This window comes from Mesoplodon bidens, assembly GCF_964165515.1.
Source record: "Mesoplodon bidens genome assembly, chromosome: 16".
NCBI classification, from domain to species: Eukaryota; Metazoa; Chordata; class Mammalia; order Artiodactyla; family Ziphiidae; genus Mesoplodon; species Mesoplodon bidens.
In genome coordinates this window covers 43909708-43930255 of record NC_138173.1, presented here as the reverse complement: position 1 = coordinate 43930255, position 20548 = coordinate 43909708, and the positions used below count along the sequence as shown (strand labels likewise).

Here is a 20548-nt window from a genome sequence, read left to right as displayed (position 1 = left end):
ACAAAGAGCTGATACACCTTTTCAGTGACTAGAATACTTTCGTCTGCCATCTAGAACATCCTTCCCTGTGTCAGGGTGCCGTGGTGGTTCAACTATTAACTGAACTTATCAATTGGGAGGTTGCTTGTTCAAACTGGATTATCATAAAGAGAAATATTTTGAGAGTGATTTAATCCAGCCTCTGGTGAAACCTGAGAGTAAGGTCCTTCTAGTGGCTGGAGTACCCAAATCCACCTTAGAGGGTGCTTGCCAAACTCTTGCTCTCTGACAAAATTTTCTAGACTCCAAGCAGACCATCTTTTCCCCACCTTTGTTATTTATAATGATGTTTTAGTGAGGTTCACCAGAAACTGCACCCTCATCTTTCTCTACCAGAGGTATATATAATCTTAGTAATTATGTATGGTTTTTGGTAGTTTTAGCTCTTGGTGTAATTTCCAAGTTATTGGAGGTGACCCCCTTTCACATTTCTTTTAATGAGTGCACCTCTTCTTTTATCTATCCCTTTTTGGTTTTTCATAGTCTCTGTTCAGCAATTTAATGAAAACTCTAAAATGAAGTCAGGTTTTCTTTTAAAGTCCAATAATGGAATTTCCATCCTCTTTTTATTTTTAAGGAAACAAATTTAGAATCTAATAGAAAATCGTCACAGCCAGATTAAACACTGGGATTGGATGTTTATTGTACTCGCTGTAATGCTTATATTTATATGATTACCAGAGAGCTCATCAGCAGCCTCTTGAGGACAGCAATTTGTGTCTGTCATGTACTTTCCCTACATACAGATACACTTGGTAGGTACTCAATAAACATATGAATGGATTGATTTTAACCACAGAGTTCTAATAGATTGAATGGTGATTTGTCATCTAGTAATAGATGTGTCTTCCTAATGCACAGCCCTCAGTCTTGCTCTTTTGCCTAATAAAGCACATAGGGCAACATGTTTTCCAAAATATTATCCTCTTCCTACCAAGACAGGGACAAAATAGCACTTATGTGGGATTCTGCAGGTTTAAGTTTGAATTAAATGAGAATAAAGTACCCAGTCCACACCTGGCAATATATTTGACATGCTTTAAAGTTTATTGAATAAAAGAATGAATTGGGAAATCATTTAACTTGAGACCATTCCCTTAACAGTAAAATAAAATTATTACTACTTGCTCCACATCCCACACAAGATTGCTGTAGGGAACAAATGATAGGATGTTTATGCAAGTGCTTTAAAAACTGTAACATACATTACTACTTTAATGTGGGATTTGTATGTTGACTTAATGTCATTCCTATTAACTGGTATTTTTGCTATCGATTCATTACAGCTACCATTACTATTAAAGACCCCAACTAACCACAAAATTGTTTTAAACATTTTTAATACCGCGTTTAGACTATTTCTAATTTTGTCTGGTTGCAGGTCTGTGGTGCCATGTATGACTGTGATAGACTCATACTTTAAAGAAAAACATTTATTTTTCTGGAGTCCTGTTTTCTACCTCAAAGAAATTTCTGGCAGAAAGAGCACGAATCAGATTCCAACCTAGCACCTTAAGTGAACAGCGATCACGATACTTTAAAAAGGGAAGCGGACAAAGACCCCAAGATAGTTTCCCCCAATTAAAATCACTTTGACCAACGACAGCACCCAATGGGGAGACTGGGGAGACCGGGTAGATTCTAGGGCTCGGAACCGAGAGGACCGGGAGTACGAGGGCCCCTCCCCTCCCTCTATTGGAAGCACCGCGGGGCGGCGACCGGGGTCCAGCGCCAGGACGGTTGGGGGTCCACGAGTGGGCGGCCACGATCCGCGGCCAGTTGGGGTCAGCGAGCGCCGCGGCCTTTGGGGACTCCAGCTCCCAGCAGGCACCGCTTCGGCGGCCGAGGCCGTAGCGGCGCTGCCCGCTGGGACTCGTAGTGCGGTCCGGTAGGAGAACTGGGGAGTCAGCCCTGGCTCCTTTCACCCACGTTTCAGAAACTGGGCCTGGAAGGGATCATACCGGTCCACTCGTGCCCAGCGTCCCTCAGGAGAGGGTGACAGTGGAGCAGGCCTGGCCCGGGTGGCCGTGCACGTGGGGGGTGGTTAGAGCCTAGAAACCCGAAAGCCCCGCGCGCCACCCACCGCCTAGGTGACAGTTAACGCTTCTCCCGGGTGGAGGTGGGGCGGGATGTGAGGGAGGAGGGGCCGTCCCACCCGGCTCCTCGGAGACCAGCCTGCGAGCCGGCCCTCCCTTCCCCCACGGGCCCTACACCGCATGGGCCCCGCCCCCCGGCCGCGGCGCGTGCGCATAAGCCCCGCCCCCGCCCCGCCCCACCCCCACCCCGCCCCACCCCCACCCCCACCCCCGCAGCGTCCGCCGCCGCCACCTCTCCCTTCCTCTTTGCTCTTTCCTCCTCCTGTTTTCTTTTCCCTCCTCCCACTCGCCTCCTTTTCTCCTCCTCCTCCGGCGCTGACGCTCGCGTAGGGCCCTGGCGTCAGACGCGCGGGGGCAGGGCGAGTGCGGCGCGGTGTATAAGTAGAGGGTGCAGGAGGCGGTGCTTCCCCTTCTCCCCGGCGGTTAGTGCTGAGAGTGCGGAGTGTGTGCTCCGGTCTCGGAACACACATTTATTATTAAAAAAATCCAAAAAAATCTTAAAAAATCTTTTAAAAAACCCAAAAAAAATTTACAAAAAATCCGCGTCTCCCCCGCCGGAGACTTTTATTTTTTTTTCTTCCTGTTTTATAAAATAACCCGGTGAAGCAACCGAGACCGACCCGCCCGCCCGCGGCCCCGCAGCAGCTCCAAGAAGGAACCAAGAGACCGAGGCCTTCCCGCTGCCCGGACCCGACACCGCCACCCTCGCTCCCCAGCCGGCAGCCGGCAGCCAGCAGCCAGCGGCAGCGGATCGACTCCGTTCTGCGGCTGTTGAGTAGTTTTCGATTCCGGTTGATTTTTGTCCCTCTGCGCTTGCCCCCGCTCCCCTCCCCCCGGCTCCGGCCCGCGACCCCAGCATTCGCTCTTTCCCTCTCACGGAAAGGTCGCGGCCTGTGGCCCTGCGGGCAGCCGTGCCGAAATGAACCCCAGCGCCCCCAGCTACCCCATGGCCTCGCTCTACGTGGGGGACCTACACCCCGACGTGACCGAGGCGATGCTCTATGAGAAGTTCAGCCCGGCCGGGCCCATCCTCTCCATCCGGGTCTGCAGGGACATGATCACCCGCCGCTCCTTGGGCTACGCGTATGTGAACTTCCAGCAGCCGGCAGACGGTGAGAGCCGGGCCCGACGGCGGGCGGGCGGCCATGAGGCTCAGGCGGCGGCGGCGGGCGGGTTAGGCCGGCGGCCCGGGGGGAGGGGGCAGGAGGGCATGTCACCAGCCCTCCCCGGGGCCAGCGGGGCGAGGCTCGGGCGCCAGTACCCCGGTTCCCCGCGCCCACTGGGACCCGCGCTGCCGGCAGCCGCACGCCCCTCGTACGCCGGGCCACTTCCTCCTTTGCGACCATTTTCTCGGCCTCAGCCGCTCTCAAACTTTAGGGTGATGACGCGCCGGGAGGGTGGGTGAGAATGGGTTCTAACACGACGCTTCCGCCAGTAGCTGCGGGATTCTGGGGTGTTGAGCGCCGAGCCCCCTTTTCCGGTAATAGGTGGAGGCGCTCCCACCACCCGAGGCTCTTGCCGGCGCCCCAGGACGCCCCAGGAAGTGCATTTCGTTGCTCGAAAAATACCACGTGTTGAACCCTGTAACCTCACAGGCCCGAGGCCTGTTCCGGCTACTGGCCCAATCGCCTGGGGGAGCCACGGGGACTTAGAATAAAAAGTTAATATGGTGGTCTGGTGGTGGTCAGCAGGCTTCTGATTCCGTTCTTAATAACTTGTCAGTGACTGATGGCTCTGGAAGTATAAACTACCAATGAGACGTGCATTGGGGTTTTTCCTCTAGTTAAGACATTTCTCACTCTTAACAGCAGGTTAGGAGGGAGGGGATGTGGAAGAGAACCCTTTTGGAGGCCATCGTTTTCTCAGGCTATTTAGGTAGTTGTGATTTTTTTTAATCGAGTTAGTTTCGTAGTACTGGTGATTTGTTCGGAATATTTTTTTCCCTCTGAAATAGTTTCTATGGTTTTGAGGAATTTTACTTAAAAATGCCGTCACCAGTTTTGACTGGAAGATGTTACTTGTGAGTGTCGTGTGGACTGGACTATTATGTGGCATTCTAGTGGTGGTTTCTTTTTTTTTAAAGTAGTCCAGAATATCCATACATCATGGGGAATGATTGAGCACTAGAGTCAGCTTGAAATTTATGGGGAAAAAGACGCAGCTAACCTTGTATTTTTAAAGTAAAGTTAAACAGTTTGCAAAAAATCCAAAATTTGGCAAACAGATATGTGACCTGATGACTTGCCAGGATTTTTCTTTATATCTGGATCAATTGACTTGCAAAAGTCATTTTCACTTGACTTTATGGTCCACTTTTGCCCTTTTTTCCCCTGGCTACTTGAATATATGTCAAGTGTTACAAAATATAAGGAATTTATTTTTATTTTTGTAGGAAAGGCCTTAAAGGTGGAATTGAAACTTTATTTCATTAACAGATCTGGAGTTATTTAGTGATCAGCTTTTCACTAGGTAAAGTTAATACTGCGATTTTGGGGTAGGCAGGCTATTGAGTGACAGCAAGCCCGAAGTTGTAAAACTGCACTGCAAGTTTTCTGCCCTTTTGCTCTGTAGGCAGTAGCTCCAAATGTCACTGGTTCTTCCCAACTCTGGTCAAGATTTATCGCTGAATGAAAGATCAGGGAAGATAATTTGGGGGCAGATAATCACAAAGTGAAGAGTTGATAGAGAAAACTTGGACAAATTCTAGAGAGCATGAAATGTAAACTTCTGAAAGTGGCTGTTATTCTTTCTAAATTGAACAATTTTAAATTCGAAAAAAAACCATTTTTAAAATTTCTTGGGGTTAGAAAAGTTGCACTTCAGGTTACCGTGGTTACAGTACACTCACTGTATATTACCCATCTATTGCAGTAGACGAGTATTGTAACTACTCAAAAGAAGGTAGCGTTTTTCCATCTTCCATTTATTTCATTTCTATATATACAAATTATTGTCTTTCCAAATATTATTTTCAGTGGTTTCCAGTTTTTTCTCCCCCTTATTTATTGCTACATTGATGTATTTGTAGAATAGCTTCTGAAAGTGACCAGTTTCCAATTTAACAGGAAGAGGTGACTCATTCAAAAGAAGCTCAAGCAAAGTCAGCTAAAACCTAGGGGAGCTGAGTAGGCGTGGTCAGTTGATAAATGAGCTGACAGTCGTTTGTCACTGTCTTCTAGAAACTAAAACTTTCATTTATAGAAAGAAGTGGCTGGAAAATTTGTCCTCTAACTAAGTTTACAGTTAACACTAGCATGGAATTTGTGAAAATTGGTGTTTCAGGACTTCAAATGGACTGTGTGTTCCCACTCTTTAGGGACTAGTCTTTTCTACTTAAGGATATATTTTTCCATTTAGAGTCTAAACTTCTGTAATAAGTGTTTCTTTAATGGTACAGGTGCACATAATTTGATCCTTCATAGATGTAATCATAGGGTAGGTTTTGAAATTTTCTAGCACTGTTCAGAAATAATTGATTAATCATCAGTTATTAAGTAAATGAGTGATCTAAGATAAAATTGGTTTTATATGTAAATAAAGCATTAAAAGTGAATTGTGACTATCGTAGACCTTGTATTTCAAAAGTTTTGTGTTACATAGCTAAGTACGTCCAACTTCACTTTAGTTTTGGAAAGCCTGATTCAAGTCTTTCCGAATGGATAAAGCCCTTCTTTTTTTTTTTTTTTTTTAAACATGGCCGTAGGAATTGTGCCATGAATCACTGAAATCCCCCCAATAAGTCAGGAATTTTTTTTTTTTTAGAAAATGGACTAATTTTTTTTCAGTACTGACAGTGATAAGCAAGAAACAGTTTTGACAAGTAACAGAGAAGTTAAAATGCGTGAAAGTCCATAAACTGCTCTGCTTGTGGATAATGTACAGTTGCTTACTGTCTTTTATATTGCTTATTAAGCAGATTGTGAAGGGGAATCTCGGTTTTACAGTTGACTAGGAACAAAAAGGTGCTTTTAAATTTCATGGCAATTAAAGGAAGAGGCTGTTGCAGAAATAAGTTAGTTCTTAACAATACGTCATCCATGAACAAATTAACATGGGAAATTTGGGGTTTTTTGATATTTGTCTTCTCTTTTTGCATTGTACAATTTAAATCTAGACTGGTATGAGGTAAGGTCCAGCCATCTTGAACTTTAAAGAGGTAGAGGGACCATGTGCCCTACTGTTCCCTGCACAATAGTTTATATAATTTTAAGTGGGCTGTAAAAGTTTTGAAATAATATTTATTTTGAAAATGTCTTCCTGCAGCGGAGCGTGCTTTGGACACCATGAATTTTGATGTTATAAAGGGCAAGCCAGTACGCATTATGTGGTCTCAGCGTGATCCATCACTTCGCAAAAGTGGAGTGGGCAACATATTCATTAAAAATTTGGACAAATCCATTGATAATAAAGCACTGTATGATACATTTTCTGCTTTTGGTAACATCCTTTCATGTAAGGTAAGCAAAAATATGACAGGTAAACATACTTACAGTGTTTTAGTTACTTGTAGTTTATTCCTTAAGATAGCAACCATGCTCTCTGTTAATGGATATCTTTATTTCCCAAATGCCCAGGTTAGGTAGCTGACAAGTTATCTCTGAATACTGGAAAAATGCTAAATCAATAGCAAGTAATGAAAAATTATTACACATTTTTCCCTAGGTGGTTTGTGATGAAAATGGTTCCAAGGGTTATGGATTTGTGCATTTTGAGACACAAGAAGCAGCTGAAAGAGCTATTGAAAAAATGAATGGGATGCTTCTAAATGATCGCAAAGTGTAAGTATATAAATGTTTAGTTAACCATACTTCAAATGCTTTTAATAGTTCATGCATTTTACAAGTAATATATTTGTGCTCTTAAAAGAGATACAACTAAAGTGAAAATTGATAAACCACATCTTGGTAGATTTTATAATTGTCTTTTTTCCACATTCAGTGTAACATACAAGTAACAGTGAATTAATACAGCTGGTCAGCATTCAAACAGAAAAGAAACAGCAGAAGATAGGTATGCTGGAATATAAAGCTTTTTCAAAATAAGTGCATATTAGTTGAAAAACTAGAAATCCAGGCAGAAACTTAATCATAATTCCCAAGGTAGTAATTAGCCCCTTTTACATTCAAAGGTGAAGCTTAAATAACTTGCCTGTATTTACATGCTGGTATGACAGATAAACTGCGATACAAACCCAGTGGTCTAAATTCAGAGCCCAGGGTGACTCTCTGCTTGGCTTTACTCCCACAGTTTATTGCTGGAGTTTAAAGATTGTCATAATTGTTGTTTCAACACCTTTTGGCTCCCTTCCCCATGTAAAGATAAATCGTAATTAAACCAGAAGTCTTCATGATTAATCTTTTCTGAAATAAACTTGTTCTTAAAAGTTGCAAACTTTTAAAATAATGACACCGATAAAACCTCTATAAGACTTTCTGCTACAAGTTGTAAAAATACAGATTTTGTGGAGCCCAGAGAAATTACAAGTCTCAATTTTATCTTCAATGCCAGTGGATTTTGCTTAATTAGGCACATTCAGCTGTGCAGTCATATTGTAAGTGAGCTGCGAGCTCATGTAAACTGCAGTGATGGCACACAAACTGGGTTTGGTTATTACAGGTCAACTGCATCACTCTTAGGTGTGGTTTTCATAAATCTGCATCAAGTGGTATGGTCAGTCCGTACATGGAGGAGCCATGCACGTGGTGTTACCTGTTTGAGTTCTGTCAATTACATGATTAAGGAAAGACTTTGTAGTGTGTAAAGAACCCCATACAAGTCTAAGAAAACCAGCAACTCCTCAATGGGAACAATGTTTACAAAGGCTAATTCTTAAAAATAATACATCTTTAAATGAGAAAAATGTTCAGCAGCATTAGTATTCAGAGATGAAACTATCTTTTGCCTGTCAGCAGTGCTTTAGGGGAAAAAAAAGAATGGCTACCACTGGTGGAGGTCTAGATTAAATAAAGAACTTGATTTATTGCTGTTTTTTGAGTATAAAATGATACAGCCCTTTTTGGAAAGCAGTTGGTAGGTATAAACTTAAGATCATTTATATACCTTTCGAGCTGCCATGATTTCTGCAACTCTATCCTAAGAACAAATAACAAAGTTTCATAACGTTGTGGCATTATTTACAAAAGAAAGTTTTGTTGTCCGCAGTGGAATATCATGTTCCCACTGAGAACATTTATAAAACTAATTGCGTGGAGAAGCAGCACCATATGGGTGGGGGGGAAGTGTGGGGTGCAGCTAAGGGAATAAAATGTAGGTGTCTCCTATAGAAAGGAATTGTGCTGGACTAAAGTTCTTAAGCACAGAGAACAAAAAGGCCTATGAAAAGTCAGTCATGATTTGGGTGGGATTATGGGCGATGGTTTTTTGTTTTTTTTTCTTTAAGAAGATGTTGGGGGTAGGAGTTTATTAATTTATTTATTTTTGCTGTGTTGGGCCTTCGTTTCTGTGCGAGGGCTTTCTCTAGTTGTGGCAAGCGGGGGCCACTCTTCATCGCGGTGCTCGGGCCTCTCAGTATCACGGCCTCTCTTGTTGCAAAGTGCAGGCTCAGTAGCTGTGGCTCACAGGCCTAGTTGCTCCGTGACATGTGGGATCCTCCCAGACCAGGGCTCGAACCCGTGTCCCCTGCATTAGCAGGCAGATTCTCAACCAGTGCACCACCAGGGAAGCCCCTGGGCGATGGTTTTTTGATGTATATTATATTCTTTAATGACACATGTACTACTTTTAGGGAAAACCTCAATTTTTAAAACACATTTTGTTGATAATGCTGCAGAGAAATTTGTTCCAGGCTGTTGTACGTTAGAGTACAGAATTCGGTAGCTTAAATTTATATTTTAGGAGATTGCAAACTGAGTGCAAGAGCCATGTTGAAACAGCAACGATAAAAGCTTTTCTGTCTTTTCACTGGCGTGGGGCAGGCATACTCCACTAGTTTGTATTGCTGGACGTAATCTTAACCCTAGGTTAGCTAGAAGGAAGGGAGAGGAGTGTGTATTAAGAAAAATGTTCTTTTTCGTGATTATAGTTAAGAGGTTTGTTCTCACATTTCACTTAAGGCCCTATTTCTGTTTTATAGTTTGCTTTTTATTAGAGATTCTGAAATTATCAGTAACTATTACAGAATCAACCATCAGGCTTAATTAACCTGAACTTCATAAAATAGAACCGAATTTTATAGTTCTTATCTATTTTATTAGATTTGTTGGACGATTTAAGTCTCGTAAGGAACGAGAAGCAGAACTCGGAGCTAGGGCAAAAGAGTTCACCAATGTTTACATCAAGAATTTTGGAGAAGACATGGATGATGAGCGCCTTAAGGATCTCTTTGGCAAGTTTGGTAATGTGTCTAAATTAAATTTTTATACTCAGTTCTGAGTAATTGTTCTATGTTAGTTTTGGCTAATATTTTATACTAAAAAAATAAATGGGACTTCACATATTTTAAAATATTGTAGTTATTTGGATTAAGCTACTGATAGTCCATTATACTAGCATATAAATAAAATTCTATCCAGTTTAAAGGTTAATAGCATTGTATTAGCACCATAAGGTGTGACTGTGTAATTGGAACAGATCTTAAAAGCTTTTGCTGTGTTAAGAAATTGTGCTGGATTTATGCACTAACAGATCCCATCTCATCAGAGGCGTTGCATGAGACACAGCCAACTTAGGTTGGAATGTAGTCTTTAATTATGGGACAGGAAAGCTGGCCAGCTTTAGGATATTTGGCCAGTCTTGGCATCATGTTTGAGCAATTTAAAATAATGACTTTTGTTTTTTTTTTTTTTTTTTTTTGCAATACGTGGGCCTCTCACTGCTGTGGCCTCTCCTGCTGCGGAGCACAGGCTCCAGATGCGCAGGCTCAGCGGCCATGGCTCACGGGCCTAGCCGCTCCGCGGCATGTGGGATCCTCCCGGACCGGGGCACGAACCCACGTCCCCTGCATCGGCAGGCGGACTCTCAACCACTGCGCCACCAGGGAAGCCCTAAAATAATGACTTTTAAAGACAAAGATCCAGATTTTCCCGTGAAGTGTGTAACTGGTCTCACTTTAGATAGTTGTGTAGCTGATCAGAAAATGAACTTTAAATTGTACCCTTGCAGGTGATTTACTTGCCCCTTACCTTTGCTTTCCTTTTTGTTTAACTTAAATAGGTGTCCCCTTTTAAAAAGCATCTCAAATCGTAAAGAATGAGGAAATCTAATACTTTACTATTGCCAAGCTGGCATGCCACATTGAACCCTCTAAACAGTTGATGTGTGCCCATACGTCTTGCAGATTCTCTGTAATCAGATGTGATTTTTAATCTTTTTTTCCCCACCTACCTGAGATAATACTTAGCACTTCTGTTAAGTCTGTTTTATTTCAGGGGGTGGTGGGGGAATATGTGTCTTCAGAAACATGCCACCTCCTCCAGGTGCTTCTGCTATGTCAAAGGTCAAACCCCGTGTTTCCTCTACTCGTTGTTGAACATCAAGTGGGCCAAGGCTTAAAAATTCTTAAAGAAAAACAAATTGTTTTAAAATAATGCATCTGTTTTGTATTAATGCTAAGAATAAAACTTCATCATTTACATTTGTCTAAAACATATCTCCTTAAATGGAAGGAGGAGTGTTTCAGGGAATAGAGTATTTACTTAGCTTCTTAGTAGAAATAAAGGGTCTTTAAGAGAATATTTAGTGCCCATGGTGGGAGAGAAGAGGGTGGTTATAGGAGGAATAAATTTCTGGAGGCTTAGAGTTTTTTTTAATCCCCATTTTTATGTTTTTTTTTCATGGCTTTGTTTGTGTATTGAAACTTGAAATGTATAAACTAAATGTTGTATGGAATATCTTTGAATCATTAAAAAAAATTTTTTTAGGACCTGCCTTAAGTGTGAAAGTAATGACTGATGAGAGTGGAAAATCCAAAGGTTTTGGATTTGTAAGCTTCGAAAGGCATGAAGATGCACAGAAAGTAAGACTTAAAATATACTAACCAAAGGCAGTGTGGGTTTTTCTGTATTTTATAGTAAGATGTGGGGGTGTAAAGTTGAGTTGCTCTTGCATTGAAATACACATGCGTACCAACGGCTAGTCTACATGTTCATCTCCACGTGTATTGTTTTGAATTACTTGCATTTTATATATTTTGAGGGTATAAATTGAAAACCTCTGTTGTCTTAAAACCTCAAAGTTTAGTTTTTATGGTGGGTCCATCTTTAGCTTTTATAATCTAACATATTTTCTTTATTGTTAAAAAATGAATTTATATATTACAAGTTAGTAATTTAAATTTTGTGGTCTTTGTAAGGCTGTGGATGAGATGAACGGAAAGGAGCTCAATGGAAAACAAATTTATGTTGGTCGAGCCCAGAAAAAAGTGGAACGACAGACGGAACTTAAGCGCAAATTTGAACAGATGAAGCAAGATAGGATCACCAGATACCAGGTTCCTTTTTTAACTGAACGAGTGAAAATAAGACAGGGATGAGGAAACCTATTTTATGTTCATTTCAGTTACTGACAGGTAACTGGAGGGTTTGAGAGGGGAAAAGGAGAGGAAACATGGGATAAGATAATAGGAAGTATGCTTAAGTACCACTATGGTTTTCTTTTTCCTTTTTCTAAATTTTTTTTTTCTTTTTTTTTTTTTTTTTAGGGTGTTAACCTTTATGTGAAAAATCTTGATGATGGTATTGATGATGAACGTCTCCGGAAAGAGTTTTCTCCATTCGGTACAATCACTAGTGCAAAGGTAAAGCATATGACGCACTTTTTTTTTTAAGATTTGGGAAAAATCCATGCCCATGGATATATGTATATAAATTTTATATTTCATATGGAGTGTTTTTCTTTATAAATGAATGGTCAAATAGTTTTTTCTTTTCTCTAAAAAACCAGCCTTTCATTTTTCAGAAAATCATATCTTTGCTTCATTACTTCAAAAACTTATATTCAGGGCTTCCCTGGTGGCGCAGGGTTGAGAGTCCGCCTGCCGATGCAGGGGACACGGGTTCATGCCCCGGTCCGGGAAGGTCCCACATGCCGTGGAGCGGCTGGGCCCGTGAGCCATGGCCGCTGAGCCTGCGTGTCCGGAGCCTGTGCTCCGCAACGGGAGAGGCCACAACAGTGAGAGGCCCGCGTACCGGAAAAAAAAACCCCAAAACAAACCAAAAAAACCACTTATTTCAGATTTGAAGTGGCTAGAAAGGCTGCATTTGATGATCATAGTGATTGATCATCACATGATATGCACTGTTCTGTACTCTGTTAAACTAGTTATTTTACTGGTTAAAGGAAGCAATTTATTAGGGAACTGTAATTGTTACTATTTGAGCTAATCTATACTTGCTTACAGAATTCACTCTGGGGAGTCAAACTTAAAGCCCCCTAAGAGTAAAGGTAGAGATCATGTTTGCTTTTACTTGAAATCAGAAATTAAGAAATAAAACAGTAAGGTTCTAGTTTAAATTCTGGAATTTTGATATAAGAACCTCTGCTTTAGGTGTTTTTTCTGGTGTCCATGGCCCAAGAATCCTTCTGTATTTAAAGTTCTGTATGTATGTACCTTGAGGGGTGGGAAGAGTATCTAAAACTTTAAACAGATTCTCAAGAGAGTACAGGAAAAATTAAAACTGAGTGGTCTGGAGTGACCTCGTGGCTGATCTTTTTACTCTGCAACCCCATTGACCAAGGGAACTTCTACCATAGAATGTTAAGGAGCATAGTAGAGGAATCCACATGAAAATGCAAGTGATGTAGTTGTCTTCTGTTTCATTCAGCCTGTGCTTTTGTAAAAGAACCTGGAGTATGATAGAATCTATTCCTGAGTTTGTTTATCCTCAGTATGTTCCCTGAAAATCATTTAAATTGAATATTGTGCATCAGTTTATTTTGATTGTGTGAAGAAGCATGCGTGTTTTACAAAGGAGGGTCTTTATTAAGTCCTTTTCAAAAAGTCCTTTGTGGATCATATCGCTGTTGGCAAGGAGGTGAAAAAGTTTCACAGGAATTCTGGGAGAGGAGGTCATTATGTTAATTTGATAATGCTTGCTGAAAAACAAATTGGTCAAGACAGAAGTGTAAAAGGGTGACCCCTCCATTTTTCATTTTCAGTCTTCAAAAGGAGTTTGGTTGGCCTTTCCAGATAATTTTCCATGGTTGTATACTTTTTGTATACGTATAAACAGTTTTTATAAAACAGGATCATAGTATACCTATTCTGCAACTTGTCTTTTTACTTAACAGATCTAGCTATATATTTACTTCAGGCATGTTCTCATTTTTTGCTAAGGGCTGAATATTCATGGTATAGATGTACCATAACTTATTTTACTGTGCCTGTATTATTGGTCATTTGGTTTGCTTTGCATGCTAACACTGTTAGACCCACCACTCTAATAAACATCTTTATACATATATTTTTGCACACACACCGGTATTTCTGGAGTTCAAGAATTGAAGTTTCTGGTTAGTGGGTGTGTGTATTTAAAATTCATACAACTGAATTGTCCCAAAAAGGCTGAACAAATTAAATTACTACTAGTCTTGTCACTTCAGTAGAAAGTGGTATGCATCTTTTTAAATGAGATGTACTTTTTATGTGTTTACTTGTTTAGCCTATTCTTTGCATATTTTTATACTGCGTTGGGTATCTTTATTGATTTAGGGGAAATTTCATGTCAGCGCTTTGTTTTATGTTGCAAGTATTTTCTCCAAGTCTTCCACTTAGGACTTTGGGGGTCTTGTGTCATCTTAGATTTTCCCTGTATTTTTGCATCTTATGTTCAGATACAGAATCTTATCTGGCAATTTGATTTTTTTCAATGTGATGTCAATAAGAGCTCTAAGTTAATTCAGAATTATCCCTTTGTACCACGTACTAGATAGTCCAAAGTCTGTCTTTTCCCCCGTTTTAAAATGTAAGCTTTAACATACGAAGTTCCCATAATTGCATGGGTATGTTTCTGGACTCTGTTTTTTGAGATATAATTGACATAAAACATATTCAAGTATACAACATTATTGTTTGATATTTGTATATACTGCAAAGTGATCACAATAAGTCTAGTTAACATTCATTACAAAACATTTTTTTTCTGGTAATGGTAACTGTAAAGATCTACTCTCAGCAACTTTCAGATGTATAATACAGTATTATCTGTAGTCCCCATGCTGTACAATATGACCCCATGACTTGCTTTATACCTGGGAGTTTGTACTTTTTAGTTACCTTCACCCCGTACCTCTCTGGCAACCACCAGTCTGTTCTCTGTATCCTTGAGCCCAGTTGTTTGTTTTGTTGTTTTGTTGTTTTGATTCCGCATTTATTTAAGATCATTGGTCTCTGTTTGATTGCTGTTTTGTTTGTTCTGTGCCACCAGCATGCTGTTTAATGTAGCTGTATAGCATGCTTATGTATATTGCAAGCCTACTGAGAAGTTCTTCGCATCTCCTCATTGCTTGTTTAAAAGATTTTGAGTCATTATGAGCTTCCTGAATATTGTTTATACCCCAATATTTATGGCCCTTATGGTCTTGAATGTGAATTTTTTTTTTTTTTTTTTGCGGTACGCGGGCCTCTCACTGCTGTGGCCTCTCCCGCTGCGGAGCACAGGCTCCGGATGCGCAGGCCCAGTGGCCATTGCCCACGGGCCCAGCCGCTCCACGGCATGCGGGATCTTCCCAGACCGGGGCACGAACCCGTGTCCCCTGTAACGGCAGGCGGACTCTCAACCACTGCGCCACCAGGGAAGCCCAAATGTGAAATTTTAATTTTAAAATGTGGATATTATGATATTCAACTGCTTTTTCCTCCCCTCTAACGAGTAATAAAAGCATCTTGTCAGCTCGAATTGCTAGAATAGTCAAATTTTAATTGTGCATGTTTTTAGTGGTGCTAAAATTTAGTAGGCCTTGATTGTATTTAGAAATTAAACCTTAATATTGAAAATCTAAAACTTTAACAAAGTTGCTATTGTACCTCCACCCCTATACTTCTTTTGCTTGGCTGGGATAATGCATGCATGTAGTTTACCCTTAATATTTGGATATCAAGGGAAAAATTGTGGGAAAAAATGATGAAAGCATTGACAGGGTTTAGTTAAATGTGAGTCAGCGGCTATAGCTAATACTCTGCTTTTTGTGCCTCATCCTACCATTGCATTAATCATGTGGTTTCTTCCATTTTCTTTTAATAGGTTATGATGGAGGGTGGTCGCAGCAAAGGGTTTGGATTTGTGTGTTTCTCCTCCCCAGAAGAAGCCACTAAAGCAGTTACAGAAATGAATGGTAGAATTGTGGCCACCAAGCCATTGTATGTAGCTTTAGCTCAGCGCAAAGAAGAGCGCCAGGCTCACCTCACTAACCAGTATATGCAGAGAATGGCAAGTGTAAGAGCTGTGCCCAACCCTGTAATCAACCCCTACCAGCCAGCACCTCCTTCAGGTTACTTCATGGCAGCTATCCCACAGGTAGGTTTTAGAAGAGAACAAAAACCTCATGAAGTTTTCCTCTTCAGTCATCTTTGTGCCCCACTAAAAAATAAAGCCCTAAGATGAAGAGATGTTAATTATGATTGGATTTGAAAAATGCTTAGAGTGTGAGGACCTGCTAAATGTTTTGAGTGCATAACTAGTTGCATTATTTGCTTTTTTCTTTAGCTGATACATTTGCTTGCTTTTTACAGACTCAGAACCGTGCTGCATACTATCCTCCTAGCCAAATTGCTCAACTAAGACCAAGTCCTCGCTGGACTGCTCAGGGTGCCAGACCTCATCGTAAGTTTTTTTTTTTTTTATAAAGGTTGCAAAGTATTTGAACTAAAAATATAAATGAGGCGAATTAGCTGTTATATCCCAATGGTATATTAGCTGTTGCTTTTTATAGTTTATTTTTATGGGTGTTCATTTTGGGGATCCTAGCATTTTGTTTTTAAAAAAACATTGTAAAATGTTTCACCATTCCTTAAGACAGCAATATCTATGCTGTTTTGATTTTCCTTTATGACAAGCTTGGGAATGCATCCAACTCAATTTCATATTTGGTTAGGCAGTAGTTTTAAAAGATCTTGTTCCATGTATGAGGACTAGGGTCTAGGCATTTTCAGCCTTGTCCTGTGGAATAGTGCTGTATTGCAGGAACACTTAGAATCAGATTCATGTATCATATTCAGACATTAATAAGTACTTGTCCTTGTATGAATGAAAAATTTTTATTTACTGATGCTCTGATATGATTAAGTGTGGAGAAATGGCATATAGGAGCCTAAGCTTTTAAAAATGGTTTGTTTATGTTTGGTCATCTATAGCCTTTTGTGTAAACCTCAGCTCTGAAAAAGCGGCATGAACACTTGGTGAGTTTTTCCCAGTTAATGTGTGTTCGTATCTTTAAACATAGCATTCCAAAATATGCCCGGTGCTATCCGCCCAGCCGCTCCTAGACCACCATTTAGTACTATGAGACCAGCTTCTTCACAGGTTCCACGAGTCATGTCGACACAGCGTGTTGGTGAGTCTTAACCCTTCCTGTAAAAGTTGGTCTCCAATTTGAAATAGCAAGATAAATACGAAAATCTTTTTATTTTTTTAGCTAACACATCAACACAGACAATGGGTCCACGTCCTGCAGCTGCTGCAGCTGCAGCTACTCCTGCTGTTCGCACCGTTCCACAGTATAAATACGCTGCGGGAGTTCGCAATCCTCAACAACATCTTAACGCACAGCCACAAGTTACCATGCAGCAGGTGTGGATTTAATGATTTCTTTATAAAGATGACAGTCCTTGATCTCAGTCAAAGACAGTGAAGACAACTGTATGATAAATGAGAGCTTAAGCTATGTAGAACATCTTGTTGAGGTGCCACTAATTGATAGTATGTAAAAGTGTCTTCTGTGTGCTATACTCTAGGAACTAGACAAGCATTCAGCAGTCCCTCATCCTGAATTACATATGTGATATGAGAGTTTTGTCTGGCATAGTTGTAAGAAAGGGTGAAATAAAGTTTAGTTTATGAGATTTGGCTTACCTTTTTTTTTGACCCTAGGACCAAAATCGTCGTTGATCATAGTAGAAGTATGATTCCAAAGAATACTCCAGATAAAAAAGAAAATTGAACATCCCCTGTGCTTATAATACTTGAGCACTTAGGTGTTAATATGGCTACCTTAGGCTGTATTTCTGAATCACTCAGCTTCTATTTATGTTTAGATTACAGTCTTTATCCAATTAATTTCCAGTGATGGCTGTATTTGTACTTGCCATTACTTCTGTACTTTTTAAACTTAGGAATTTTCCCGTTTTCTTTCTAGCCTGCTGTTCATGTACAAGGTCAGGAGCCTTTGACTGCTTCCATGTTGGCATCTGCCCCTCCTCAAGAACAGAAGCAAATGTTGGGTAAGTACCTTTGTCCCACCTAGTCAGTTATAGAGACACTAGAAAATAGGAAGACATTTAGACCTCCTCTGTACCTAATAAATGACAGCTAGGGTGGCAGGATGTGAATTGGCATGAATGGTTATGATGGCACAGTTTGTCTGCCTGGAAAAGCTATTAAAATGTTGCCTTTGGTGGACAGCGTAATAGGGCATTGCTTGCTGTGTACCCTGCCACATTTTTGGAAGAAGGAATTTGAACCAGATGAGTAAAACCACTTTGATTTTGCCTGAGCACAGATTTAACACTTTAATAGTAAACATAGCTTCAGTTCATCTTTTTTTTTTGGCAAACTGACAACTGCCAAGAATTAATTGCCTTGTGGTAGATCTTAATCCGTTTTATGGCAGTCTTCTCATGAAAGATACTGAAATGGTGGATTATGGGTTAGCATTTATTTGCTGTATACAAAAGGTTCTTAAACCCCAGTTTTAATATGGTAGATGCCTTAAAAATTTTTTGTTTTTTTGATTGAAGGAGTGTTTGAATGTTTTTGTCCCTAGGTGAACGGCTCTTTCCTCTAATTCAAGCCATGCACCCTACTCTTGCTGGTAAAATCACTGGCATGTTGTTGGAGATTGATAATTCAGAACTTCTTCATATGCTTGAGTCTCCAGAGTCTCTCCGTTCTAAAGTAATTTAAATTTTATCATTTATCTAGTAGCTTCTTATAGTACATATTCCAGGATGTTTTGTAGGAACTTAATATTTCTAGGACATTTATAAGTGCTTTATACAAGTCATGCACAGTTCTAAGAGTTTTATAAATATTAATTGAAAATCCTAATAATAACCTATGGTGGTGCTATTATCCCCATTTTATACACGGGGAAAAACTGAAGCATAGAGAGGTTAAGTAATTTGCCCAGTGCTCACAAAGCAGCTAGTGAATGGCAGAGCTTGGTTTCAAATCCAGTCACTGTAACTCCAGCGTTCGTGCTCTCTTAACTGTGCTGCATCTTTATTGGAGAAAGGGATGTTTGCTGATATTTCTCAACTTCGGGGGATTTTTGGTGGGGAGAGAGTTAAGAAGTGCAAGAGGTTCATAATTCTAGAACAGTGGTGGAATGGAACCCAAAAGATATGGATATAGTTGGGATGTTTTTCGATAACAGTTGTTTCCACTTTCATCTGAGGAAAGGAATTTGCCTTTGTTGGACGTGTGTGTTGTCAATTTGAAATTATCGTCTAATTATTATTTTTCAGAACCAGTTTTTCTTTTTTTCAGGTTGATGAAGCTGTAGCTGTACTACAAGCCCACCAAGCAAAAGAGGCTGCCCAGAAAGCAGTTAACAGTGCCACTGGGGTTCCAGCTGTTTAAAGTGAGCCTGCCCCCTATGTTTGTTTCTTATTTTATTTTAACAGTTTGAGCATATTTTGAAACATAGTAAAAACGCATTTTACCATTAGTTCAAATGCATTGCACATTTTTCAAAGAGAAGTCGAGATACAGAGGAATTAAAGGAAACTTACCTGTTACCCTGGTATTGACTTGAATTTTTAAGATCAGAGCCCTTTCAAGCATTTTGTGTAGTAATTTGTATTAAATGGCTGTAACAGGGGTTGGCCCTGTATAGCTATTCTTGGAGGACTTTTCATAGCTTAATACATTTTCTTGGGTGGCAGCGATGGCAGTTGCCTTTTGGCCTCTGCTGTTGCCTTTTGTTAGCCCCAAGAAATGGGGTGATGGAGCTGTAGCCAGAGCCAGGGATGGGCAAAACGTTTCTGTAAAATGGGAACTGGCTGGGGCTTTGGGGGCCGTGTGACATGTTGACGCTGCCCTGCTCCACCTGTAGTGTGAGAACAGCCACAGACAACGAGGAGACCAGCGGGCATGGCTGGGGTCCAGCAGAGCTTCACAGAAGCAGCCTGTAAACAGGCTGAATTTGGCCAAGGGCTTTAACACTAACAAGTGTCAGTATTGGTCCTGTTAGTTTTCTTGTTTTGTTAAAATATTTGACATATAACACTGTAAATTTAAGGTGTGTAACATGTTAATTGGATACATTTATATATTGTAATACGACTGCCATTATAGCTATAGTTAGCACCTCTGCCACTTAGGTAAAGATGCTTTCTTTTTAGTGGTTGGAATCATTAAATTCTGTCTCTTAAATTTGATGATTATAATCTTTTTTCCCCCCACATTTACAGATGATCAGGGACCATGAAAAGAAAGTCGTGCTTCACCGAAGAAAAATACCTAAACATCGAAAAACTTAAATATTACGGAAAAAAAACATTGCAAAATATAAAATAAATAAAAAAAGGAAAGGAAACTTTGAACCTATGTACCGAGCAAATGCCAGGTCTAGCAAACATAATGCTAGTCCTAGATTACGTATTGATTTAAAAACAAAAAAAAAAAACTCCCAAAAAAATAGTAAAATATAAAAACAAATTAATGTTTTATAGACCCTGGGAAAAAGAATTTTCAGCAAAGTACAAAAATTTAAAGCATTCCTTTCTTTAATTTTGTAATTTACTGTGGCATAGCTCAGAACGTCACTTCTGTTTTAAATAACAGAATTGATAACTGAGCAAGGAAACGTAATTTGGATTATAAAATTCTTGCTTTAATAAAAATTCCTTAAACAGTGCACAGTGATGTTATGCTATTTTATTTCTCTTTGTAATTGGCTTGGGTAAATAGGTGATAAGCTGGAATTGGTGTAAGAACCTCTTTCATGAGAAAGTACTTCAGAGGTTCTTAGTTTTATGGAAAAGAGGCATAAGACAATGTCTGTAATGCAGTTTATGAATTTAGATTTCCATGTGAGTTCTTGAATCAAGGCATATATTTTATTTGTTAAATGACCTTAACATCTTTAGAGATGATGCCAGTATATGACTATCTATGTTAAGGTTTCTAGGCTGGCAGATAACTAGCTTAAACTCATTTATGTGGTATAAAACAGTAACAACTACTGTATTTGTTGGATAGGAGGGTATGGATAACAGAAAAATTACACTGAAGACT

General features: G+C 40.2%; 1 protein-coding gene across 1 annotated transcript; it reads left to right on the top strand.

Moving 5' to 3' along the window:
* The first annotated feature begins 2536 nt into the window (after positions 1–2536).
* Positions 2537–20170, top strand: PABPC1 (poly(A) binding protein cytoplasmic 1). The gene is made up of 15 exons (XM_081258897.1): positions 2537–3247; positions 6399–6592; positions 6798–6913; positions 9350–9480; positions 11015–11109; positions 11446–11583; positions 11794–11889; positions 15335–15607; positions 15823–15913; positions 16533–16643; positions 16725–16879; positions 17445–17529; positions 18072–18202; positions 18797–18890; positions 19723–20170. Exons 1-14 carry the CDS (start codon positions 3055–3057, stop codon positions 18887–18889), a joined length of 1902 nt encoding a protein of 633 aa, XP_081115023.1. The 5' UTR covers positions 2537–3054; the 3' UTR covers position 18890; positions 19723–20170.
* The last annotated feature ends 378 nt before the right edge of the window (positions 20171–20548 follow it).

What these genes read in the sequence shown, in the direction of transcription:
- PABPC1 (XM_081258897.1), top strand. Translation starts at nt 3,055, where the DNA reads ATGAACCCCAGCGCCCCCAGCTACCCCATGGCCTCGCTCTACGTGGGG. An exon ending in CTTCTAAATGATCGCAAAGT is followed by an intron (nt 6,914 to 9,349) that starts GTAAGTATATAA and finishes CTATTTTATTAG; the next exon opens with ATTTGTTGGACGATTTAAGT. An exon ending in CACAAGTTACCATGCAGCAG is followed by an intron (nt 16,880 to 17,444) that starts GTGTGGATTTAA and finishes TTTTCTTTCTAG; the next exon opens with CCTGCTGTTCATGTACAAGG.